The 27,947-nt window shown below is 37.7% G+C and overlaps 1 protein-coding gene across 1 annotated transcript; it reads left to right on the top strand.

The window, feature by feature from the left end:
* Positions 1-604: 604 nt before the first annotated feature.
* Positions 605-27,947, top strand: cdkl2 (cyclin dependent kinase like 2). Its single transcript, XM_008113080.3, has 14 exons — positions 605-776; positions 6,139-6,281; positions 7,962-8,156; positions 10,599-10,793; positions 11,715-11,893; positions 12,338-12,450; positions 13,803-13,942; positions 15,728-15,816; positions 16,438-16,561; positions 18,424-18,707; positions 22,142-22,235; positions 22,621-22,738; positions 24,315-24,421; positions 25,884-27,947. Exons 3-14 carry the CDS (start codon positions 7,989-7,991, stop codon positions 25,941-25,943), a joined length of 1,671 nt encoding a protein of 556 aa, XP_008111287.2. The 5' UTR covers positions 605-776; positions 6,139-6,281; positions 7,962-7,988; the 3' UTR covers positions 25,944-27,947.

Genomic DNA, 27,947 nt, shown 5'->3' with positions numbered 1-27,947 from the left:
TCTACAAATACAGTAGAGTCTCACTTATCCAACATTCTGGATTATCCAATGCATTTTTGTAGTCAATGTTTTCAATACATCGTGATATTTTGCTGCTAAATTTCGTAAATACAGTAATTACTACATAGCATTACTGCGTATTGAACTACTTTTTCTGCCAAATTTGTTGTATAACATGATGTTTTGGTGCTTAATTTGTAAAATCATAACCTAATTTGATGTTTAATAGGCTTTTCCTTAATCCCTTCTTATTATCCAACATAGTCGCTTATCGAACGTTTTGCCGGCCTGTTTATGTTGGATAAGTGAGACTTTACTGTAACTGCTACTTTGTAAGGGCTTGGGATCTTGGATGAGTATTTGCATTTAAGTCCATGGCTAGCTGGCATTTAAAAAGGGCACCGCGAATGGAAACTTGCTCATTTGGAAAGCCCGCCATTCTTTACCATCCTTATCTGCAATATGTGCTGCCGTTACACACAACATGACGTTTTGTAAACTTCCCTTGCAACCTCCCTGCCTCCAAGCTGAAGAGGATGGAATGCCAGGGCCCGGGCAGTTGCCAGGGCAACGGGAAGCCCGCCTGCCTGACGCACGCGCCGCAAACGCCTTGAGGCGTTTGCGGCGCGAGCGTCAGGCAGGCGAGCCTCCCGTTGCCCTGGCAACTGCCCGGGCCCTGGCATTCCATCCCTTTCAGCCGGGGTTTGCACCTTGCAGAGGAGGTGCTCGAGGAGGCGGCGCCAGTAAAGGAGGAGAAGGAGGCGGCGCGCAGACAGGTGAGTGGCTTCCAGGCCTTTGCGGCCTTCCCCTGAGCAAAACCTGCCCCAGTTGAGGGGACAGAATGGGGTTTTTCTCCCCCCTCTCTTTTGTATCTTCTGTGGTTGGGATTATTTGGGGGGCACAGAAGGCCTGTTCCCTCAGAGGAAGAACAGGCCCCAGCTTTGAACTGGATTATATGGCAGTGTAAACTCCTATAACCCAGTTCAAAGCGGATAATGTGGCTCATTCTGTGTTCCCAAACACAGAAAATAAGAATCTGGCCTTATACAGTAGAGTCTTACTTATCCAACATAAACGGGCCAGCAGAACGTTGGATAAGCAAATATGTTGGATACTATGGAGGGATTAAGGAAAAGCCTATTAAACATCAAATTAGGTTATGATTTTACAAATTAAGCACCAAAAAAATCATGTTATACAACAAATTTGACAGAAAAAGTAGTTCAATACGAAGTAATGGTATGTAGTAATTACTGTATTTACGAATTTAGCACCAAAATATCACGATGTATTGAAAACATTGACTACAAAAATGTGTTGGATAATCCAGAATGTTGAATAAGCGAGTGTTGGATAAGTGAGACTCTACTGTACTTTATATCTATTTAACCCAGGGGTCTGAGTTACAGTCAGGATAAGGCATCCACTGGGAGGTGTGAATTTCCAAAATAATTGGGATTAAAGAATTTAATATACAGTAGTCTTTTTTGTATCAGATTGTAATTTATACAATTACAATTTAAGATGGCGCACCTCATCCATGTCCCTGACTCTAGGAAACATCATAGAATCATAGAGTTGAAGAGACCTCATGGGCCATCCAGTCCAACCCCCTGCCAAGAAGCAGGGAAATCACGTTCAAAGCACCCCCAAATAGATGGCCATCCAGCCTCTGCTTAAAAGCCCCCAAAGCCATCACACTCTGGGGCAGAGAATTCCACTGCTGAACAACTCTCATGATTAGGAATTGTTTTTAGGCATTGAATTTTTGCATATTTATTGTAAGCCGCTTTGAGTCCCCTCAGGGAGAAAGGCAGGGTAAAAGTGATGTAAATAAATAAATAAATAAATAGGAAGTTCTTCCTTATTTATTTATTTATTTACAGTATTTATATTCCGCCCTTCTCACCCCGAAGGGGACTCAGGGCGGATCACATTATAACACACATAGGGCAAACATTCAATGCCCATAAACACATCAAACAGAGACTGAGAGACAGACGCAGAGGCAAGTTAACGTTCTTCTGAGGGGATGTTCGATTCTGGCCACAAGGGGGAGCAGCTGCTTCATCATCCACACTGACGGCACTTCCTCATTCCAGGTCGTAAATTAGTTAATCTTGCCTCCCCACTTTAGTGGTACCTTATCTCCTACTTGATAGATGCAACTATCTTTCGGGTTGCTAGGTCAGCAACGAGCAGGGGCTATTTTTTATTTTTAATTGACGGGTGCTCACCCCGCCACGGGCTGGCCTCGAACTCATGACCTCATGGTCAGAGTGATTTAAGGCAGCTGCTCAACAGCTGCGCCACAGCCCGGCCCCTTATGTTCAGGTGGAATCTCCTTTTCCATAGTTTAAAGCCATTGTTCTGCTTCCTAGTCTCTAGGGCAGCAGAAAACAAGCGTGCTCCCTCCTCCCTATGACTTCATCTCACATATTTATACATGACCCTCATCAAGTCTCCTCTCAGACTTCTCTTCTGCAGGCTAAACATACCCAGCTCTTTCAGCCACTCCTCTTAGGGCTTGTTCTCCAGACCTTTAATCATTTTAGTCACCCTCGTCTAGACACATTCCAGCTTGTCAACATCTCCTTTCAATTGCGGTGTCCAGAATTAGACATCTACAAACAATATGCCTGATCAGAAAAAAAATGATTTTTTACAATCTTTTCCAAAATTGATTTGTTTACACACCCCACAGAAAGTGATAACTGGTGACTTCCATGCTGTTATGGAGATTAATCTATTCCACATTGTTATTTAAGCACTAGCTGTGCCTGGCCACGCATTGCTGTGGCTTATGGGAATTGTTTGTTGGCCAGGTAGAATAGCATTGAATAACCTTGCAGCCTCGAAGCCTGGCTGTTTGGTGAGCTGGAATACAATGGAATAGGCTTGCTGCTTGGAAGGCTGGGCACTTGCATTATAACTCTATCTTGAATTTTATTGGGTTCCTTTTATTCTGGTTTTTTAACTGATGATGTTATTTTTATATTGCTGCTGCAGTCCCCCCACCAATGAAGTCGACTGAATTGTACTTGGTGGTTGATTGATATTATTAATGCTGTATTAACTCTTGTTTTATTGTCTTACTGTGTTTTAATTATTTGTATATTGTTCAATGTATTTATGCTGTTGTTTTTGTAAATTGTGCTGGTCGGGCCTTGCCCCATGTGAGCCACCCCGAGTCCCCGTGGGGAGATGGTGGCTGGGTATAAATAAAGTTTTTATTATTATTATTATTATTATTATTATTATTATTATTATTATTATTATTATTATTATTTTAGAGGAATGATTTTTTGGCCTGCTAGAATTGCAATGAATAGCATCACTGCTTCAAAGCCTGGCTGCTTGCTACCTAGGGGAATCTTTGGTTGGTCAGCTTCAATAGTACAGAGTAGTATTGCTGCTTGCAACTTTTACACAAAGAACGACATTAGATATATAGGCATACAGATTCTATATAACTACATTGGATACACAATCTACAGCTACATTAGCTAACAAAAGGGGATTCCACATGTACTCAGCATTCACTTACACATATAAACATTCACTCATCATCATCATCATTCATACATCACCATTCTTCTTCCGTCATCTCCTGGAGAAGAACACCTCTTAGGTCAGATTTTCAATATTTCCAAAACATCTAATACACATTCTTTCCCTTTCCCATGAAAGAATCAAGTGACCAAATTCTGCTTTCCATTGCAGATCTGCCACTCCCAAATAAACACAATACTTTTCCAAAACTACTTCCAACATGAGGAGGCAGTGGCCAGACTCTGTGTTCCATTGCAGAGCTGTCACCCTGCAAATACACAATTTCTCCCCTTCCTATGGAGCAGAGCATTGCGGGGTAGACCAGACTCCTCTGGTCTGCCACAATTTTTGGATTGTAATAAGGTCTCTTATATAGCAATATTTCTTGCTGATGTTCCAAAGCTGTAAATTTATAATAGATATTTTTCCAGCCTGAAACAGCCTGACTCCTCAATTCCTGGCATATGTTGACTCTCCTTAATTGGTGTGGGTAAATGGAAAGAGCCTTGTGTTGACTTCCTTCTTAACGTAAAGAACCTTGCAAATATTTCCTTAACTTAAAGAGCCATTGTCTCTGATAATGTAATAATAATAATAATGATAATAACTTTATTCTCATAACCCGCCACCATCTCCTGAAAGGGACTTGGGGCAGCTTACATGGGGACTAAGCCGTGTAAACACGTTTTTCACCAAAGGTTTGACAGTTAATCATTTGTCTCTGGTCATCATCAACTTTCAATTACAGTTCCTGAGTGTAATTGTTTACCAGGCCTCAATATTTTAGAATTGTGTCTTCAGCCCAGCTAGGCCCAATTTCATACTCCTTTCATAAAATTCCGTTCAAACCATATATCATATTTATCCATGACAGTGGTATCCGAGGAGGTGAGCCCTGTGCTGATAATACATATTTATAACCTTGGGTTCTAAATTTTGCATGGACTGTCACATTGCAAGTTATAAATGACTGTAAATTAAGGTGATGTTTGCCTTTGTCACGAAGGAGCATCTCACAGATTTTCTCATGGCTTTACATCGCTTTTGAAGAGTTGGGCATTTCAACTTCTGTGAGAAAAGAGAAAGTTGTTATATGGACAGAATAACGCTCTACTTAGAGCTTCTTGGCAGTAAAGAAATGTCAGGATGGTGGATGTGTAGTCTCAAGTAGTAGTGGAGATTTTATATGTGATAAACCAAGAGAAACCAAATGAACCTGTGCAGGCACAGAAAAGAAGATTGAGTTGACCAAGGCCCCTTCTACACTGCCATATAAAATCCAGATTATCTGATTTGAACTGGATTATGTGACAGTGTAGAAACCTATAATCTAGTTCAAAGCATATAATGTAGATGATCTGTTCTGATAATCTGGATTATATGGCCGTGTAGAAGGGGTTTGAATGTCCTTCTGTGATCCGTAATTCAATAGAACAGAGCTTTCCAAACATTTCATGTTGGGAACACACTTTTTTTTGACCTGCATCATTTCACTACACAGTTGTTCAGTTTTACTAGCCAACCGGAGGTTATACCAACCCATTATAAGAGACAGACACATATATAAATTGTAATATTGAAAAATACAGGCACACAACATATCTCACATGTTTAAAAATATTTCACACAGACTCAGAGGTTTCTTATTATGTTTGACCAACATACCTACACACTTCAGCTGACACACTATAAAGTGTTGTGATACACAGTTTGGAAAGTTCTGTAATATAGGAAAGGTTTATTTATTTGTTTAATTTATGTCCCATCTTTCCTGCAGTATGGGACCCAAAGTTGTATTCTGTTGCTGATAGGATTGATGGATCTGATGGTGGATCTGGTGAATATTGCTGTGTCCTAGATAGTCACTCTATCACTTAGAAAAACTTCATTGAAATGCCATATTCTGGGATTTCCAGCTCAGTACTAGGACCAGGATTATGTTTTCCCATCTGTTGCTGTTTTGCCAGCTATGCTCTGGGAATTTTTTGTCTTAATTATTGATGCGAGCTGTATTTAATTCTCAGATAATTTGAGACTGAACTTAAAAATAGTTTAGAAATGTCCACTGGTTCAGAATATATGGCCTTGTTTTTATTTTGGGTGTGGCTTGTATAATGCCTATTATTAATATTACTAGCTACTGGTTTTTCCATACAATATCCAGGTTATTGGGTTTGTTTTTGAAAGTCCTAAATGGGCTGAGGGTTTGATACTTTGTGGGAACCCCTTTCTCTTCCTGCGAAAGTCTTCAGGAAATATTTACTTTGGATAGAATTTAGTGAAAATTATCTTTTATTACCATAAAAGGGGGGTTTCAGTGGAGAGACTGCAATTTTAGCACTCTTCCCCCAAAGGATTTCTATAGCTACCTTTATTGCAGTTCTTCAAAAGTTAAAAAAGAAACAATTCGGCCAGGTACTTTAAAATGTTTGGTTGCATTATTTTGTCATTTTAATAGTCTCATATAACAATATTGATTATTCATAATTTTTGGTTTTATTTTTATTATATTTGCTACTGAAGGTATTGGATGCAGTGAAAATAGGAATAAACATTTTTGTGTTTTATTTTATTTTTAAATTAAAGGCTTTCACATCATTTGCTGCAAAGAGATAATGAGTCGTCTGCATCTCGGAATATGAGTGGTAAAAGAGATCTGAAATGCAACCACATTCCTATTTGGTTTTAAGCTTTTCCTCACATTTACTTACTGCTTTACTCTCTTCATCGTAAGTATGAAGCACACTTTTCTAGTCAATTATCTGCTAATACAATATACACTGATGTTAGAATTAAAATAGCAATCACTTCAAAATATTAATAGATTGTGCTTCCTAGATGTGAGAGGCTGCTTATTTTGGGTTATATGGCTGTGTGGAAGGGCCCTGAGGCTACAAAGGTGCCAGCTAGAAGTGCCAAGCATAATTCTTCCCAACTGATATTTTTCTTGTAAATTTAGCATCAAGTATGAGGTATTAAATTGAATACGTTTGACGTTTTAGTCTGTGTGTGTGTTTTCACTCCGTCTTTTGAATTTCTAGCAACTTGATCCAGTGACTTATCTAAACACACTTTTTTCTGTTGATACAGTATTTGCATATCATAAACTGGCAGTATACAGATAGGTAACATAACCTCTAGATGACTGGAAAATTATTATGAACAGGTAACATTTTCCCCAAATTAAAATAAATTATTTACATATTAATTTTTTGTTCTTCAAAAATGACAAGTTTCATTTATTCATGCTTGATAAAATAATTGAAGAAACAAGGGAAAACGTATTTTTTTAATATTATGCTTTTACATGACCTATAAAAAAGCAGATAATGCTTCTCTTCAAATGTGTTGGGAAATCAGGTGTTGGCATTCAGAAATGAAATTGCTGGTAAAGGTAGATGCACCTTTTTAAGGGCCCTTCCACACAGTCATATAATCCAGAATATCAAGGCAGAAAATCCCACAATATCTGCTTTGAACTGGATTATCTGAGTCTACATTGCCATATATTCCAGTTCAAAGCAGAGAATGTGGGGTTTTATTCAGCTATGTGGAAGTGGCCTAAGTGCGGTGGTCAGATAATAATTTTTTGTCCTCAAAATGTGTACAGTTTTTCTGTTACAGACTGAACCCTCCCAACAAACATTTATACACATTTGCACTGCATCAAGGGAAAGCCAGCTGTGATGGTGCCTAGTGGTTAGGGTGTTTGATTTTATCAAGGTACAGTGTTTATCTGTCCTTGTTTCGTGAAGATTTTTACGATTCATACTAGTACTCATAAAGAAGGACAAACATGTAATACCAAATATACTATTTTAAGATTTTTCTCTTTTTTTAAAGAAACATTCAGTTTTTCTTCTCCACCATTTTCCTTGCAAGCCATGTGTGTAAGGGTCCATAAAGTTAAATATTGGTAGTCCATCATTGTTTCTAGCAGCCTTGGCTTTTTCATTGCTGCTCAGAAGAGGCAAATAGCATGCCTTTTGATATTAACTCTATGATAAGGGTTTTTTTTAATTGACAAGAGAGTTATTCTAGCAACCCCTCTCCTTCAAATTAGTACATTGTAACCTGGTGCCATTTTGAAGAAGGCAAGTCTTCAACTCCTTGTGATACAGATATTCCTGTTCATTCAATGACAGAGTATATTTCTGGTTGCCACTGGCAGCTGGTTAAGTGACATTTGGAGTGTGCAAGGCAAGATGTCAGGCCCAGTTTACATTACTGGTAGAAAACGTGCTGTAATGACTGCTTACATCCAGTCTTTGCCCTTAGCAATAAGCTGTAGAACCTCATTTAAAAAGAATGGGTCAAGGAGTATTTGGATGTATGTGTTGCTTATCTGATAACAAATGGCTTCATAATATAAATGGCTACACTTGCACACTCTGGTTTTTATCTTACAGCCAAGGGACCATTCTCTTCATATTCAAATGGAAAAGTATGAGATCCTTGGTCTTGTGGGAGAAGGAAGCTACGGAATGGTGATGAAATGTAGGAACAAGGAGAATGGCAGAGTGGTTGCCATCAAGAAATTTTTGGAAAGTGAGGATGATAAGATGGTTAAAAAAATTGCCATGAGGGAAATTAAGCTTCTCAAGGTGAGTCTGTGGTTGGACTTTTCCTGGTTTGTGTGGCAGCAGTGCTTTTTGTGGCTATAGTGCTTGCTATTCATAATGATAGCAAGATGCTATCATGTAAGAGCACCTAAGGTGGTTTTGGCTGGAACAATTACACTACGTAACATGATTTTTGTTCCTGGGTAATAAATGTAATTTCCTGTTTGGTTCTATCATTTAAAAAGTGGGAAAAATTTATTAAACTGCAAACTTAGTTTTTGTGAGACATCCTGCAGCACATTTTGCTATAGTTTTTCAATGAATATCTCATAGAATCTCAACCAAGTCAACCTACTTTGGAGCAGCCACAAAAACAAAGTTTCTGGAGTATAACAACTACTTTCAAAGTACGTACTGTACTGCACAATTAAACAGAAAATGACACTTTCAAACCAGGAACAGATTTTTTTTTCCAAATTTCATTACGAAGTGTTAGCAGTTATATTATAATGACAGATGCTATTTTATCTGTCATTATAATATACTGCAGCCATGTATGTTTTTTAAGGTTGTGTCATTCATAGAAGTTATTTCTGAATGATTCTTTTATCTCTAGTCATTTCTTCCCCACATTGAATAAAAAGTTGGTGGAATCTTTTTCTTTCTTTCATCTCCTTTGAAGTCAGTCAGGCTTGAAAGAAGTGGGCAGGCACAGTTAGGAACATTAAGTACGCTCTCTTTAACACATTAAGTATGCTCTCCTAAATAGTGCCAATTAATGCAAATGGGAATTTTGTTTCTGCTGTTTGGTACTAATCTTCATATGGTAAATTATTGGGATTTTTCACATGGTGTGGGCAACAGTGGCCATGATAGCAGGGTTTGGAGCAAATGCATCCATTCTTATAAGGGTCAAAGACTGAGACATGGGACGGAATTCCACTTCCCCACAGCACCTCTCAGGAATGAATGTCCCCATTGGCGTCAATCAGAGCCAGCTCACATCACTGATGCTACGGTAGTGAGCCAACTAATCTGTTCTATCTTTAGTTCCTAATTCAAGGGAACTATCCAAAGTGCTGAACCTCTTTTCGTGATGGTGTTCAGTCGCTTGGGTAACTCATTGAGAATTCAGACTAAACAAGAGACCGTCTTTACTTTTCCATTAACATTAGCACCACTAGACACCACTGGCGTCAACCATCATCAGTTGTTTCATTGTCAGGTTGTCTCCTTAGCCAGGCTTTGAAATTAATTAGTGCATGGTTAAGACAAAACTAAGCTGGTACTAATATAGCTTTATTTAGAGCTGATATAATACTGAAATGTGCTTACAAGCTTGGGATGAGGGGAAGAATTCACTTATTTGTTAGAAGAAGAGTTATGGGAAAGGGAGAGTCATTAAATCCAATACAATTTTGTTCTCATGTGAAGTGATTTGAATACAGTTTCCTCCTTTTGAGGTAATTGCCATGCTGTTCTTTTCTTGCTTATACAACAGGCATGGGCAAACTTTAGCCCTTCAGGTATTTTGGACTTCAGCTCCCACAATTCCTAACAGCTGGTAAACTGGAGGGGTGAAGTTTGTCCATGCCTGTTATACAACAACTCATCAGGGAAGAATTGTGACCAAATACATCTCCGTTTGCTCAAAATTTGCTGTGTAATGACATTTGGAATGGTAATATCCCAAAATAGTAAAAAAAAAAAAAAACTGGCCTCCAAACTAACCAGATTGGCTGGAACACGACTTCTTTTTCTAAAAAATCTCAGCATGGTGGTCTTGCTGGTTTATGAATAGAAAATTGTCTTCTGATTTCCCAAGCATATCTGACATACATATCAAAGAGCATGACTTTGTGGGAAGAGAGAAGGACTGAGTTCCATGCAGGTGACTTGAGGCAGAATTTCAAACAGAAATGAGTCAGTTAAAAGATAACTATTGGTACTAAATTCATTGTACAACAGTGTTTTCAAATTTGGAGCACCAAAATGTGTGGGGAATGGGTGGGCTTTCAGTTGTTCAACTGCAGCACCCATCAGTGTTAGCTGGTATGCCTCTTGGTATGACATGATGGGGGCTGCAGCCCAACAACATTAAGAGAGTCAGTCTTCTTGTGACATTTAAGAAATCTAGCTTCAGGGGAGAGAAGTCACAAACTGGGAGCCTCATTATCTCAAAGCTGGAATCCTAAACTAGATAGATTACATAGCACAGTAGCTAACAGCAGCAGGAGATGTAGATGAAGGTTGTAATCCTGTGTGTTGCTACTTGAGAGTAAACCCCATTGAGTACAATAGCAAGATTCATTAAATACGATGCGATTGTAGACCTGATGAATACTGTGAGACTTGCTTCCTAATAAATATGCACAGATACAAGAGGCTTTAAATATCAAGGGGCAGCTGTGGTAAATGTTTTCAGGCTTGGTGTACAACTGGATGTTGATGTAGTTTTGTGACGCATTTTCTGTCTCCTGATAGCAATTAAGGCATGAAAACCTGGTGAACCTGCTGGAAGTTTGTAAGAAGAAAAAAAGATGGTACCTAGTGTTTGAATTTGTGGACCACACAGTCCTTGATGATCTTGAGATGTTTCCAAATGGCCTGGATTATAATAGAGTTCGAAAATACTTATTTCAAATTATCAAGGGGATAGGATTTTGTCATAGTCATAATGTAGGTAAACTTCTTTGTCCGTCTAATTATTTGCACCAACATGTTATTTGTTCTTGATTAAATACATTCCATGTATTGATTTTAACAGCCATGGTTTTGTAAACTGATTTCAGACAAGTTAGAGCTAGAAGCTTTATTACTCTAAGGAAACTGCTTTGACACCAGATGAATGTTTGATAGATACACCACACTATGTATATTGGAAATACAATTTTTTGAAAAGTTCTGCAGGTTTAGGACTCTTTCAGCATTTATACTACAACAATAAAGGCTAGAAATACAGACTGATAGTTCAATGTCATGGAGGTTATTGTACTTCTAAGCATCAATGGGGTAATTCAGAGTGCAGAGCTATGATGTTTTAAATAATTGAAATCACACACAGTTGTTAAGGCTTTTTGAAAACTTGAATTCACAGCGATATATGTCTTCATACTAATAAACAGCACAAGTTTAATTGAAGTGTAATTATGAGGGTTTAAATTTTATTGCAGTTTCTTTTCTCTCTGTTTTCAAATTCCACATGAATTCACATCCCTCATGGATGTGCCAGTTCCTGTGTTTGCGGAAAACATAAGGAACATAATGTACTTTTTGCTCATTTCATTTCCAGCCTTATCATCTTCAAGTGTCCTCATCTTTCATCGGTTTGATTTCCAGTCTTTTAGCATGAACGACTCTTGGAGCAGTTGATTGCATGCAATTACAATATCTTACGGTTTTAGTTGAGCATTTAGAAATAGAGTGTAGGCATCTAAAGAAAAGAGGGAAGGCAATGTTTCCAGTGAGATGAGAGCACAACAGATATGAAAATTCTAGGCATGAACAGTTTTGGTGCAAAAAAAATATATAAGCCCTGAAAGCAAATTTTGTAATATAACTCTTGTGTTCTTTTTTTCCTTCGATTTTCTTTCTTTTTAGATCATACACAGAGATATTAAGCCTGAGAATATATTGGTGTCCTATTCAGGAATCATCAAGCTCTGTGACTTTGGTTTTGCACGAACACTAGCAGCCCCAGGTGAAGCATACACAGATTATGTAGCAACACGGTGGTATCGAGCTCCCGAGCTGCTGGTTGGAGATATCAAATATGGCAAGTAAGGAACTATTGTTAAACATGGTTTTGAGCTGTCTCTTAGATAATCAGACTCTTACTTTTAATTTTTAAATTTATTTGTATTTCAAACTGATCGTCGTTATCTACAATAATGTTCCAATATAACAAGAGGAAAATAAAAACACAAAAAAGGAAAAAATAACCATATTAGGTGTATGTTTCAATAAAATCTGTCCAATATTCTTAGTAGTGATTTCACATCCTCTTTTAACAATCCTCTTCCAATGCCTTAATTAACTTTCCCATTAATAGGCATGGAGTTCATGTAATAAATATTATTTATTTTGGTTCTCTTTGGTTCTCAATCCAATTTATGGGCAGGTCCTGCACTCATGCCTTTGCAATTAGCTTTTCCTCTCATTATCATAGAATATTTATTAAGTATATTATGTCTTTGAATAATTGGTTTCTGTTTCCTCCCCAGGGCTGTAGATGTGTGGGCTATTGGCTGCCTGGTGACAGAAATGCTTACAGGAGAACCCCTTTTCCCTGGTGACTCTGATATTGACCAATTGTACCATATTATGAAAAGTATGGGTAAGAGAGCATTGCTTGTTTTTCTTTATTCAGTTTGCAGAACTTTGGAAGATTAAGGTTAATGTGAGAAAGGATCATGTAACATAGCAATTTTGGGTGAACTACTGTGTTCAACATAGCTGTCTCCTTGGTCCTGGATGCAATCCAGAACATAAATGGCCATACTATAAGGTATACTATGGGTGAATGCCTAAGGGAAAAGATCTTTGGTATCATGAACAGTGGCATAAGTCACATTTGAAAGTAACACACTGTTGGATTTGCGGGTAATAGTGTATCCACTCCAAGGAAATTAAGAAGTTTCTGTTGTGGCTGGTTTTAAAGTCATGGGGGTTATTGTCTCTTTTCTTACCAGGATTGCATATTTGTTGCAGTTGGGTGGGATTGCAAAGATGCCATAGAATGTGGTATTGACTATATAATTAGTTTCCCATGATACTTATTTTTCATTCTTTTTAAAAAATAATAATAATAACACTATAACAAAATTTGAAAAAAAATCTGTTCCTAGTTTGAAAGTGTTCTTCCTGTTTGATTGTGTGGTACCTACTTTGAAAGTAGTTGTTATACTCCAGAAACTTTGTTTTTGTGGCTGCTACAAACTAGGTTGAATTGGTTGAGACTCTATGAGATATTCATTGAAAAACTATAGCAAAATGTGCTGCAGGTTGTCCCACAAAAACTACGTTTTTGCAGTTTAATAAATGTTTTCCATGTTTTTATGATAGAACCAATTAGGTAATGACATTTACAAACCAGGAACAAAAATCGTGTTACATAGTGTAATGAATATCAGGTGCTGTTGGCTATATTTCAGAGGAAGGAACTGGCAAGAGCAAGTCTTGAGTATTCTTTGTCTTAAAAAACCCTATGAAATTTATAAATCTATATATAAGTCCACAGGCAACTTGAATGCACATACATACACATACACAGAAGAGAAATGTTTTATTATAATGTGTGATGATGTCTTGCCTACTGGTTTTTATTCCTAGAACAATTTGTACATTTGCTATATTTTTATTTTTAAACCATCTTCAAGTGCATTATAGTAAGCCAGAGTATAAATACCCAAATAAAATAAAGTTGGTTTTGCACCTGGCAAAATATCAGAAACTAGGGAAACTGATGGCAGTAACATTGGGTGGCGCTCCAGGACAATCTATACTTTTTATCTCTTCCCAGAATTGCATAAAAAGAGAGAGATTATGCATGTTTATTTCTTAACCTTGCTAGTGTGAATTATACCACCGGATTTTCAGAGAATAGGTGCATGTGTGTGTGCCATTGCTTTTTTTTGCATTTTTCCTATGTTTTGAAGACTGAACAGGATTAAAATTGATCAATTTCAGGTAACTTAATACCAAGGCATCAAGAATTGTTCTATAAAAATCCTCTCTTTGCTGGGGTGAGATTGCCTGACGTTAAGGATCTTGAACCTCTTGAAAAACGGTATTCCAAGCTTTCTGTTGCAGTCATAGAATTTACTAAGGTAAATGCATGTGAAGCAGTTAATCTTTCAACTTCAGTCTTGCTGGCCAGTTTATGTCTTTTCTCCTCAAGGATTGTTGATAACATAGTGAGAGAATTAAAATCGGGATATATCTAGGAACTGAGAGTGGGACTGCCATTCATTTGGGTACCTGAAGGCTCTTCGGGAACAAGGCAAATAGAAGTCTATGTTTTTTGCCCCTGAAATTAGCGGCATGAGTTTTTTGAATTAGCCAAACCTGATAAAAATACTGTCAGTGTATCTTGCTCTTGATTGCCTTATAGTTTCACCGTTGGTGCTCTCAATTCCCCAGCGCCTAGAGCAGGGGTCCCCAAACTAAGGCCCGGGGGCCGGATGCGGCCCATCGAAGCCATTTATCCGGCCCCCACAGCACAAGGGCAGAATGGGGTTGGGCTAAATGGCCCAAGGGGTCTCTTCTTCTCTTACAACCCTCATTATTATTATTATTTTATTGACACAACGACGTTGTATGACACAGCAAACAAGATAGACATGCTGGATTTCGTTTCACAAAACCACAAGTCGAACACTTCCCAAGTGTCTAGGACTGTGTGATGTATTTTCGGATGATGCGTGCAGATCCCAGCAGGGTGGCCTTTTGCAGTTGGCAGATCGTAATTTTGTCAATGTCTATTGTTTCCAAATGCCGGCTGAGATCTTTTGGCACGGCACCCAGTGTGCCCATCACCACTGGGACCACCTGCACTGGTTTCTGCCAGAGTCTTTGAAGTTCAATCTTGAGGTCCTGATAGCGGCTATTATTATTATTATTATTAACATTGAGGCTGGGTGGCCATCTGTCAGGGGTGCTTTGCTTGTGCTTTTGGTGCACAGGGGCAGAAGGCGGTTGGACTCAATGGCCCAAAGGGTCTCTTCCAACCCTCTTTTTTGTTGTTGTTGTTGTTATTATTATTATTATTATTATTATTATTATTATTTATTGTTTGGTGGCCAACTATAGTCCAGCCCTCCAATGGTCCGAAGGATCGTGAACTGGCCCCCTGATTAAAAAGTTTGGGGACCCCTGGCCTAGAGTGTTAGACTCACATACACTCATTTATTCAGTACTCCATTTGTTCATACCATGCCTTTTCCCTGAAACTGGTATTAAGGCTATTTACAAATAAAAACACATGTACCAAATTTACTAAAAGGTAGAATTAAGATAGTATTTCATATTGTCAGCAGAATTAAAATCGCGTAAACATTGCTTTAAAGGCAAATAATTAAAGTGCTACACTACACCAAAAGCTCTTGTCTTGTAAAAGCTTTGCACATTATTCTATATGTGCATCGATATTCTAACCGAAGTAAGGCTGGAGGATCCTGGGGTTGTAGATAAAAAGAGATTATATTTCTACGTTCTAGTCTTAACGGCATATAGAATCTCTTGCTGGCAATTCCACAAATTAGTCCTATACTAGGGTTGCCACATTGCAAGTTGTAACTTTAATCCTTACAAGATCTTGCACTGGGACAGGACTGAGTCTTTAGGTTCATCCAAGACTTAAGATGCCCAGTGGAATTTGACCTCATTCCCCCCCTCCAGCAGCATGTCTCACTGCAAGCTGTTATCTTTTTCAATGTGATCCAGAGGAAATTACCCTTTGCAAATAAGTCTCAACACTCCTTCAGTTTGCAAAGCTAATTCTGCTGTTTGTTTAATCTTAGTTGTGACAAAGATTCGGTTCTTGGGACCTTCTCTGATATATTTACCAAAGAATTATCATGATAATATCATTTAATAATATAATATCATTTCAGCGGTGTCTGCAGCCTGATCCAGACAAAAGGCCATCTTGTGCTGAACTCTTGCAATGTGATCTGTTTAACAAAGACGGTTTTGCTGAAAGGTGGGTCGACTTTCCTTGTTATTCCTGTTTTATCTGAAAGACCAAAAGCTGAGAACCACAATCTTAGATGGAAAATAATCTACAGGGATTTTCTAGGTTTCTAAGAGATTCTTCTCACCATATACAAGAACTATAAAAATACTTTATTTGTAGCCCACCCTGTCTGCCCTAGAGGACTCATTGTTAGGGGGGAATTGAACATTGGATACCTGTTTTTGCCTGCATCTGATCTGTATTTGCAGTCTGTGATGAGTCTTTTTCAGATTGAGTTGTGTTTTCTGCTAGGGCTGTTGAGGCCGTGACACTTGCTTAGGTTTTCAGTCTGGCTCAGAAACTGGGAAGTGAATTTTCATTCTCAAGCTGATTTGATATAATATATAATATTCTCTTTTCTCCCATCTGGAGTATTTTCTCGGCTCAGGTGTTTCGTCCACTTTATCGCTGATCCCTCTTGGAATTATCAGCTAGTCTGGAGGAGCCTTTTATCATACATGTTGTCCTTGCAGGGTGGGAGGAATTCAAAAGTTGATGTTTTCTGCTTATTGTATCATTTTTTATTTATTGAGGAATTAATGCAAGTTTCCTTTATACATATGTTTTTCCAAAATGTGGGGGGAAAAGATTTGCTCAAGAACTTAAAGGCAAGATTCAGAAAGAAAGAGACCACCCTTTGCCTAAGAAGTCAAAAATTATTAGGAAAGATAAAGATGATTCAATTGAAGAAAGAAAAATGCTTGTAATCCAGGTTTGTAGCATTCAATTTATTTATTTTTCAATTTATATAAGAGCCTATGGGGATGCTTTATGCTTTAGTTCTGTTAATTTCCAAAGTAAAATTTAGAATAAGCAGTTGGCAATTTCAGAGTGAAACTAAATGAGAGCAAAGCTACCCATTTTTTTTAAAATGGGGGCTAGTTAGGTTTGCATTGAAATTACTATTTCTGTCATTTGATTAAATTCGATGCCTTCAGTTAGAAGTTTTCTTTTTTCTACCTGTGCGTACTGAGCTTTCTCATATGAGTGTTTTTAATTTATTACTGAAGACACTAACAGAAAACTTCCATGAAATGAATGGTGGTCTTGGACATCATTCCAAATTGGGGTGGAGAGAGGGGTGTATATAAATCAATTTCTTTAGAAATCTGTGTCTCCTTGAGGATGAACAGATATTATTTGGTATGACCTTCCATGTCTAACTTCATGTCAAATAAAAGTGGATGATAATTTTGGCTTTCTTTTGCTGCAAGAAATTAAATCAAAGATAAAACTTGGAAAAGGATGTGAAGGATGAAGCAAAGAAAAATAATGCCAAAAAATCTTAAAAATTTCAGCAGACATAACTCTTCATTTTTACCCAAAGGCCGGATGGTTGAGGAGGGAACTAAATTGTGGCTGTGAGATGTGTGGGAAGCTCGCTTTGGACTGCTCACAAGTGCTTCTTGCAAAGGGAGCTGAGAATGGTCGAAAGGTGCTAAACCTAGCTTGGGGAGAGGAAAGGGAGAAACTGAGGCTGCCAAAAATGTCCCAGAGCCCACCTCAATTTCCTGGAATAGTTGTTCATTAAACATTGACCAGGGTGGGTAGGACTTCTAGGAGTTGAGGCTCTAGAGCAGGGGTCCTCAAACTTTTAAAGCAGAGGGCCGGTCCACAATCCTTTAGACTGTTGAAGGGCCGAATTATCATTTGAAAAAAAAAATCCAACAAATTCCTATGCACACTGCAAATGTCTTATTTGTAATGCAAAACAAAAACAACAACAACAACAATGAAAGAACAATACAATATTTAAAAATGAAAACAATTTTAACCAACATAAGCCTATCAGGATTTCAATGGGAAGTGTGGGCCTGCTTCTAGCCAATGAGATAGTCAAGTTAATTAGGACTGTTGTTGTTGTTGTGTGCCTTCAAGTCATATCAGACTTTGGGCGAGCCTAAGTCAAAAATTATTTATTTATTCATTTACTACATTTATTTACTACATTTATATCCCACCCTTCTCACCCCGAAGAGGACTCGGAGCAGCTATATGTACATACAATATATTATTAGCATAGCACAATATTAGCATTATACAGTATATTACTATATTGAACTATACCATTATATTGTAATATTATATGTAATATAGAACATATATTTAATATTATTATATGGTATTATTAGTATTATATTGTATAACATGATATTATTATCAATATTATATGTATATACAATATATTACATTATTAAAACTGATATAAAAATATTATATTATAAAACTGAGGGCAGGGGCCAGGTAAATGACCTTGGAGGGCCGCATCCGGCCCCCGGGCCTTAGTTTGGGGACCCCTGCTCTAGAGAACCACTAATGTGAGCCAAGATAATTTGTTCATCCTAAATCTTGTGTAATGCTTTCAGAATATTGCATTTTTCCACATGCAATTTTGCAGAATAACTACATAGGTTTTCTAACTGGATGTGCATCCTCTTGTATAATTATCACATAGAAAGAATTCTTGTTTTCTTTTCTATATTTTCCTTGGTTCTGTTCTCTGGTGTTGATTTTTAAATAGTATTGGCCTACACAATTCATGGTTCGCACAATAGTGCTTATGTTTTGAAACAGGACCTGAGTGTTGATTCAAAGATCAAAGACTCGAAGCTGTTTCGAAAGAAATTGTCCAAGGCTGATATAGAGAAATCTGGCAGATCTTCAAATACAAGTTTCCTGTATGAGAACGGAGCTGGACAAGTCAAAGCCATTCCTCCAGTAACATTGAAAGATTCATGCAGCAGTCTGGATTATACAAAGAACCCCAGCATGGTGATTCCTCCCATTACACAGAACTGTTCTACCATGCCATCCAGTATCAGTGGCACTGGGACAAAATTGGGAACGCATAACTACAGGTACAAAATCATAGTAAAGTGAGGAAGGTTATGTCTCCCTCATAGAATATCTCTAATCCCAACTTCCCTTGTTACATTTCTAAGATATTTTAAGTGTGTGTTTAAAATTCAAAGTGGCAAACATGCATAAAAGTATCCTAGCACATTGGGAATGGGCTCCTGTTCCCTATTGAACATATTGATAGTAGCAAACCTAAGTTTATAGCTGTGTGTGTGGAAAGACTTAACAGGTAGCATTCTTTATAGCAGTTTGGAGTTTTCAGTCCTTCATGTACATTATCTCCATAAACTTTTCAGTCTTCCTGACAAATACTATCAGTTCCACAGGATTAGCAGGCTTTGCTTTAGGCTTCCTAGTAAATTTGCAGATGAAGTGAAATTTGAACCAGGGCCATCTGGATTATACCAACACTGATGGATTAGTGCTAATGATCAGTGACCATAATTTGCTGATGATCTATCTTGCTTTAAATAAATAAACATGGATCATTGCATTTCATACATGGCCTTTGCTCAAAATTGTCCTGTATTTCCTATTTCGTTTTTTACACGTGAAAGCAAAGAGTACTGTGGCATTTTAAAGATTAACAAACAAGCTGTCAAGGACTGCAATCCACTTCATTTTACAGATATAATTGTATCCCAAGATAATGCATTTACTGTATATATATAGTATGATCCTGTATCTATGGAGAATATGTTCCAAGACCATCATTAATATTTAAAACTGCAAACAATAGTGAACCCTATATGTAGCTGGAAGTGTACAGTAGACTACCATTGGAGGAGATAAAATGAATCTACATTGTAGAATTAATGCAGTTTGGCCTCACTCTAACGGTCATGATTCAATGATAGGAATTCATGGGAGCTATAGTTTTGCAAGGTCTTTAGCCTTCTCTGTCTAATAGTGATGGAACTTCCCTAAACTATCAATCCCAGGATTCCGTGGTATTGAGCCATGGCAGTTAAAGTGGGATCAAACTGCATTAATTCTACAGTGTAAATGCACCCTTAGATAGAGCCACAAATATGTCTTGGGCTGGAGGAATACCATAGAATTGTTCTAGAGGACCTATAGTCCCACAAGTACTTCCAAAGGGAATACATTTTGAAGCTCGAATAAGTGAAACCAAGGATATCAAGACCTTGGATATGGGGGTTGTACTGTAGTTGCTTGGGTGTTTTACCAGTGCGGTTGTCAGAGGAAATCAAATTTCAAGAGATCCAGACAATCATAATGGCTCTACATTGACTGTTAAAAAGCTAGTAGTTGATATGGCAACATAAACGTTCTTGCATTGATGAGTTTATTGATGTAGAGTAGTCTGGTAAAAGTCATTCTGGCTTTCTAAACTCCAGGAGGCAGAGCTGAACTTCTTAATATGTTGAGTCAAACTGTTTAACTGATTTCCCCACCCTCCTTCCACCATTTTTGATGTAACATTTCTTGTCCTAGATTTTTATCCATTATGTATGTTTGTAGGAAGGTATTGGCTTGTTTGTCTTACATAAAATATAGTACACACTGTTTACCAATTCCTATGCAGACTTGATAACCCATGAATTTGCATAAGTTTCATTGGATGATAAGGAGATAAATTAACTCCTGGTGTTGTTGTTGACATTTATGTGTGTGTGTTAGTGTAGCCAGGAGGGACATGTGGACATTGTTGTCTTCTGGTCTGCCACAGGCTCTTATTCTTATATCTGTATCTTTCGGTGAGATTTGTTGTTGACCTTTTTAAATTGAATGGCTTTTGGTAAACAAGTATAGACTTACAACCCTAAGGCATATCATAGAGAAGTTTCATTGTCTAGGCAAAATGGGTGATACTGATGATACATTTGAGTGGTTTTAGCCAGGGACCGTATGTGACATGTTCAATGTTTTTTCCTCTGGTTTGTCTTACTGTTGTAGATTATACCTGAGTACCAGTCTGGCCCTGTTGATCCTCGCTCCCAATGATGTTTGAGTGTTATAGTCTGAGTTATGTCTGGTTTAAAGCCTTGGGTTGTGACTCTTGGTCTGACAAGTCAAGGACTGATGCATCAGAAAGAAATCCCTATGATACAGCAAATGTGGTTATATTATAGGATTTGCTTTAAACACTGGATGTTGTGTGCACTGGTTGGAAAGGAGAAGAAAGCAAGTATGTTTCACAGTCTTTGGGTTTCCATTTTAACTATAGTCATTGCACACTTCAGTCTAGAAAGGGAAGCTGTTTTATGACCTGTTTTTATTGTTGTTGTTGATTCATTTGTTTTATTGCTTTGTTTTTATATTGTTGATGTTCGGGCTTGGCCCCATGTAAGCCGCCCCGAGTCCCTTCGGGGAGATGGGGCGGAGTATAAAAATAAAATTATTATTATTATTATTATTATTATTATTATTTTGTGGACTGGTCTGCATTCAGATTGGTGGTGTGATGGAGGTTGTGGAAATCTTGGCAGAACTTTGTAAGGACATCTTTTCCATGAGTACAGATAATAATGTCATCATGATATCTCAGAGAAAATATATTTATGGACAGGAGCTGAGAAAGTGTTGTTCAAATCATCCATGAAGATGTGGGCATACTTGTGGTGGCAGTTTGAAGGTGTTCTCTCCCATATGATTCTACCCCTATGCTAGAATTCATGAAGAGTGCTGATTGTCAGCTTGTTGAATATTATGAGAAATTTCTATTTGTTAATTAAATATGCTGGATTCCAGAGTTGCCTTATGAAATAAGGGAAAGAATTTCTGCTTTTTCAATGGTTCTGTAGAAGAGGGATTGTCAATGGGTATTGCGTGTATGACAACCCACAAATGCTGACATTCTATCTTCTTATAACTCTATTTGATTTATACTTAATGCTGGTGAGCTTTTGCTTAGTTCCTGTTTGAAATAGAATCCTGTACGGCCCATTGCTGTGGCTTTTTGCCTGAATAGCCTTGAAATCAGGGACTATAAACAACTGGAGTTGAAATAGATCTCATTCATTTTCGTTTTCTGGTGCTTTGCAGTGTGGTTTCCCTTTAAAATTGAGTGCTGAGTAACCATGTGGTAGCAGAGCTCTGGGTCTTAGTCCACAAAAGCTCGTGGTGACAAGTCATCTGCTAGTCTTTGAGTTTCCACAAAACTCTTTGCTGTTCCAAATCAAGTTATCCTATACATACTTATCCCATACCTGGCTGGGCTTGCATATTTTATTTTTTCCCATGGAGTCCATAAATGGTATGTTTGCAGCTCTCAGGCAGTTGCCCAAACTTGTCTATTGGTCCAGATGTAGACCTGATCAACTTACATGAAGTTGCTATGTATTATACTTTCACACTGACCCTCAGACAGTTGTATTTTGATCACAATAGAGGATAAAAGTGTTCTTCAGAACTGACTTTTCAAAGATGTCATGTCAATAAGATCTTTGTGGTTTTTGTGCCATTCTAGGACTGATGAGAAGACCAAAATATATTTCAATCCATTCATAAAGCAAGGCAAAAAATCACCACAAGGACATTATAGTATGAACCTGACAGCATTGGTAAGGTCTTTTAGATATTATTTGTTGAAAACAAGCATTGTCTGACAATTAACACTTTTGACAATCACCTCTTTTATGAATTCTGCATCCAAGTTTGGCTGCTTGGAATTACATTTTTTCTCCCTTGAAGGGCTTTTTGGGGTATTTCTGCATGCTTTGAGCTTTTCCTACACTTGTTATTATCTCTTTTTGTGTGTGAATGGTTTTGTTTTGTATCAAAAAGCCACACTTGGACAATCAATCAATTCCTTGTTGATATGGGATGCAGCAGATATTGGTACTTGTAAGATAATCACTGCACATTATAGAAAGCCGTCTATAAAATGTTTAACTGTAGATCACTGATTTCTGTTGGAAATTTCTATCAACTATTGTTTGGTACCAGATCTCAAATGAAAACAGTGTCCTTCAAACAAACAAGAAACGTTGGGAGTTTCCCAGAACAAACGTGCGTTTGCCAGAACTGAACCACAGCCATCTCCCTGAACTCAAGTGTGTAGATGGTAAGAGCTTGCAAGAGATCCCAAAAGTAGCAATGTCAAAATAATATTTTTAGCAGTTTGGTGGTGGTGATGGTGATGATGATGATACTAACAACAACACATTTGTATCCTAAAAGGTAATTTTTAGTATTCCTACAGATCTGATTCTGAAATGCTGAAATCCAAAAATTGAGATTTAGAACTTTTGGTTCCAGTGGCAAAGATGAAACCAACTTTATCTTTGTAAAGGTTGTTCCAAACAAACTGACAAAACAGCTAAATTAAACCATCATAAATCAAATTGCACAAAAAGGGACACTTTTGGACTGTGCCATACTATCTAAACACCTCTCTGACCTATATTCTTGGATTAATTCCAAATAAGTGATGACTGAAATCTTTAGTTAGTAACACCTGGTGGACTGTCTAGATCAGTGGTTCTCAACCTGGGGTCCTCAAATGTTTTTAGCCTTCTAGAAATCCTAACAGCTGGTAAACTGGCTGGTATTTCTGGGAGTTGTAGGCCAAAAACATCTGGGGACCCTAGGTCGAGAACCACTGGTCTAGAGCAAAGTAGAATGCTGTACCAAGATCAGGGTTGGAGTATGGGTACTACTCCAAAGTTATTGTATTGCAACTCTCATCCCCCCCCCCTCAATTTTAGACTGTGCTGTTCTGGCTAGGATAGGTAGTAGTAAGTAATTCAACAGGATCTATAGAGCCACATGTTTCCATCACCAACGTAAGTGAGATATTCTCCTTTTCTGAAAGAAAGCTAGTGAAGTTACATGTGAAGCTTCAACGGTATGTTGTTCCGATAGTGCAGAATCATATTTATACCTCTGTACAAATCCACAATTCTTGATGGCCTCCTATCTGTCTGTGCTTCAGATTCAATTAACTATGTGCCAACCAGTCTGTATATCTACCAGTCGTAATTTCAGCCCAGGTTTAACACATGCAGACAGGAAATATGAACACTTTTGATTAAAACTCTGGCAAGAACAAATGGCAAATAGAACAAGTCAAATCCAAAGGGTATCTATGTATGTTGCAATGTTATGTAATACTAGAGTATATACCCGGCATTGCTCATGTATGCATGATATTTATTAGAAATACTCATTGTTAGCAGCCCAGTGAAACAACCTCCTACATACAAACCGTGGGGAGGGAAAGGAAGGAATGGAGGCACTCCCTTGGCTGCGATCAGGACTGGCATCGCACTTGCTCTCCCTTTGCTTTGTCTAGGCTAAGCAGCAGGTTTGCAGAATACATTTCTTATCTTGCAATGGCTGCTAACCATCATGATTGGGACCCTGGCTCCAAAAGGGGTGGGGGTTTTTTTAGTTTATCTCCTGCCCCCATATTTTAATTTGGATAACGAATGATCTGCATACTAAGTTTGGTCCAGATCCATCAAGCCATGTAGGAGTCTGTGAGGCACACACATACATACATACATACATCTTTTTACTTTTATATATATAGATGAATGAATGAAGTCACAAAAAGAAAGTTATTTTTGCAAAAAAGAAAATGTTCAGTTATGTGGGGTGGAAATCAAGTATGCTAGCTGTCTTTCCTTCGCATATAGCTCGGAATTCCAGATTTCTGAAGAAAGAAAATAAAGTTGTTTCGGAATCTCGCATGCCATCTCTTGCCACAATAGATCTTCAAAACTCAAGCTTGGCCCTGCACCAGGTATTCATTTGCTCTGGGTTGGAGAGGGAGTGGTGGATACATGCCAGTTAGTGTTGTTATCTTGTAAAATTTATGTCTCAAAGTTTTAAAGGTGAGCTACTTAGTCATTGCTGTAGAATGTGAATTTTCTAATCCGTCGGGTTGCTTTCCTCCAAAGAATGCAAAATTTGTCTTTGGGACGGGGTACTTATTTTTCATAAAAAATGAAATCTCCTGGTTGATAATTATTAGTACATGTTTGGAACATAAAGTAGCAAAGATCACAATACCATTATATATGTATATATCTAGATTTAGAGCACCATAATCCATTCTAATTACCTAATATCAAAAAGAACAAAGCTGAGGAGCAACTTCAGCCTGTGGTTCAAGCAGGAGAGAACACATCGTTCTGATGCTTGGAATATGGGATGCTTGTGCTGGAAAAATTTCAGGAAAGGATAAGTAAATTCCTTGAGATATTAATGCTTCTCAATCAGAAGGCGCTAAGGATTTTTTACTTGGTTTTTAAGATGGAAAAAGATAATTAAGGGGGATATAACTGAGATTCATAAAATAATGTGACTGGAATGAAGGGGTAGATAGATAATACACCTGTTCAATTATTCAGCTGTGTGTAGATTAAACGTTTATGGAAAGTATGTGTACAGACAGTCCCCAAGTTATAAACAAGATAGGTTCTGTAGATTTAAATCAGAACAGGTACAGTTTTAAAGTGAAACTTGATAGCATAGGGAAGGATTAACACCCCTGTGGTGTTTGTTTTGCTGTCTGTTTCCCTGTTCAGAAGATTTCTCCTCATTTTCTGACCTTTGATAATTGAATTTTGAAAAAAAATGCTTGTTGTGGAAACAAGGATTGGTAATAAAACTTCAGTTGAGACACCCTTTCCTCTACAGAACTCATTCAGGAGTGAATTTCCCTTCCTAAGGGTAGATTTCTCTCACTTCCTGTTGTCTCACTCCCGTTCTTAACTATGGGTCATTTGTAAGTTGAATGTTTATAAATCAGGGACTGCTGGTACTAGCCGCAGGCTCTGCAGTCTTTTCCATCCACAAACCCAGAATGACAGTCTGAAGAGTGCAACTCCAGTGTTCACGGATGTTCTCCATATGTTCTGAGCTCCTGGAAAAAAAAATTCATGAGATAATGTCATGTCCCCATATATTTCGTTATTACAATATATGTATTGTGTATCTTACAAGGGATTGATTTAGTTTCTGGTTTGCTAGTAAAACACAATGACTGTATTGCAAAATGATATTTATCTAAAAAGTGTGCCACCAACATGAAATGTTTCGAAAGCTCTGATCTACAACTGAGTAGGGTCAAGAACAGTTTAGTCTTTATTGTTCTTATTTCTTATGTATAAAACTCTTGTAGAATTAGTTGTTGATTAGAATAGTTGAATGCATACATCAAGGTATGTTTGAAATGCATTAAAAATGTACTTGATTTGTAGATATCTGGAATCTCCTTGCAAGATGCTACAGAAGCCACTTTCCCCAGAGTAGAACACTAGTAATATATAGAACTGAAGATTCACTCCAGCAAACATCTGCAGCACTTCTACACTCCTGTTGCCTTTTGGATGTTCAGGCACTGTTCTTTTCTTGGTTGTACTTGGAGACTTGGTTGGGGGATGTATTTTTCGTATGTTCATGGTAAAGACAATGAAAAGAAACACATGCATTCCAATTACTCCATAGTTGCCAAGGTGCTAAGACTACAAATTCTTTTATAGCATGTTGTATACTTAAAATTAATTGTTTGAAAGAGTTGGGTTTTTGACTAATGGGAATGCATAAAAAGAGGAAGGAGTCTTTTGGTACCTTCGAAACTAATCTGTTTTTTAGCATGACTTTTTATTGTCAGTGACGCACTTCTTCATATGTATTTTACAGAAACTGAAATCTTCAGCAGCAGACAAAAGTGTATACTGAATTAAACTGGTTAGGGTTTAAGGTGCCAAAAGACCCTGTTGTCTTAATATACTGAACAAGACTATCACTGCTACCTCTTTGATAGTTGCTTCATTTAACACTTTTCAGAGATGATTCTCATGTGTGATAGCTATGACTCCTCTATGCCATGTTATTTCGGCTCACATGAGCCAAATAAGATATGTATACAAGATTGTTGTTAAAATTGTGAGAATACAAATAGTCTTGTCTAGTAGTGTATGTGTCTATTTCTAGTTAATGTCTTCATGCAGATACAAGTATGCATCCGAGAAGGGTTGTATACGTCGGCAAAATTCAGGAGCATGGACTGGGCCTTGCTCTTCATTTTTCCTTCTGTCATACTTTCCTAATGGCTTTTTGTGGTGCTGATTTTAACACTGTGACAGCTTTGTGTAAATGTAGTTGTCCACCCTTCTTCCCCTCCTGTACATAATGTGAACTGATCATAGGATTTTAAAGAGCTTTTTGTATCACAAAACCTTATCCATGTTGTTGGAAAGTCTGTAAATACATAGTTAAGCATGTATTTGCCTTTGTAACTTGACTTATTTGGCACATTTTTAGCATCTTTTAATGTTTTGATTATATAGATATGTAAAGCACCATATGCATTATTGTCACTTTAATGATAACCCATATGTAGCATAGGTATACCAGTCTACACTTTAGATTTAATGCAGTGTGATACCACTTAAACTGCCACGGATCAATGCTATAGAATCATGGGATTTGTAGTTTTACTTTAGCCTTCTTGGCCAAATAATGCTGGTGCTTCTGTAGCACTGAGCTATGGCAGTTGAAGCAGTGCCAGACTGCATTGATTCTCCAGTGTAGATGCACCTTTTGTCCTTTGTGTTTCCTATTGGAATGTTTTGGCCCTGCTTTTATGAGAAACCAAAAAACCCATTTCAGTCCTATTACTATGCAGTAACATGCAGCTGATGAGCCAACTTTAAATTGTCTCTTACTTATCAACCATTTCTCAATAGGTAGTGAGAGACTGAACGGTAGGGTTAGGGTACACCTGATATTTAGGTGCTTTTTTCTCAGTGTATATAATTACACCAAAACTGGCAAATTCTAGTAGGGAACTTATACCTCACTTGTCCTCAGTATTATGGTGATAAATAAATGTGCACTTTGTAGCCAAGATGATTAATTTTTAAAGAGTCTTCTCAAAGATCAGTAGTATTCATCCAGGTTTGCTACCATAAATGTAAATTAAAATCCCCCCTCTCTCCTTCTTGATTGTGCGCTCTATGTGAAGTTGAAACAAATGGAGCTTAGGATTGCTGATGGAAAAGGTTACATCATCACATATGTCCCATTGTTCACAATGAATGACTTTATTGTCTTTTCAAAGAAGCATATGAATTTTGGAATGCTATAATGTATTTTTCTTTGGAGGTAACAGGAGTTTTTATCAAGTATATCCATGATTTGTTTATGATTATGTATTGCAAGGATGGCGTTCCTATTGCCAGTGTGGTAGGAATCCATGTTTGTTGACTAGAATTGTTCTCTCAGAATAAAGGAATGTTTAGCTGCTTATTGATACGCTT

This window comes from Anolis carolinensis, chromosome 6, assembly GCF_035594765.1.
Source record: "Anolis carolinensis isolate JA03-04 chromosome 6, rAnoCar3.1.pri, whole genome shotgun sequence".
In the NCBI taxonomy this organism is placed as follows: domain Eukaryota; kingdom Metazoa; phylum Chordata; class Lepidosauria; order Squamata; family Dactyloidae; genus Anolis; species Anolis carolinensis.
Note: the sequence above shows the minus strand (reverse complement) of the source record. Positions and strands in the feature narration are given on the sequence as shown.

What these genes read in the sequence shown, in the direction of transcription:
- cdkl2 (XM_008113080.3), top strand. Translation starts at nt 7,989, where the DNA reads ATGGAAAAGTATGAGATCCTTGGTCTTGTGGGAGAAGGAAGCTACGGA. An exon ending in CCATATTATGAAAAGTATGG is followed by an intron (nt 12,451 to 13,802) that starts GTAAGAGAGCAT and finishes GATCAATTTCAG; the next exon opens with GTAACTTAATACCAAGGCAT. An exon ending in GAAAAATGCTTGTAATCCAG is followed by an intron (nt 16,562 to 18,423) that starts GTTTGTAGCATT and finishes GTTTTGAAACAG; the next exon opens with GACCTGAGTGTTGATTCAAA.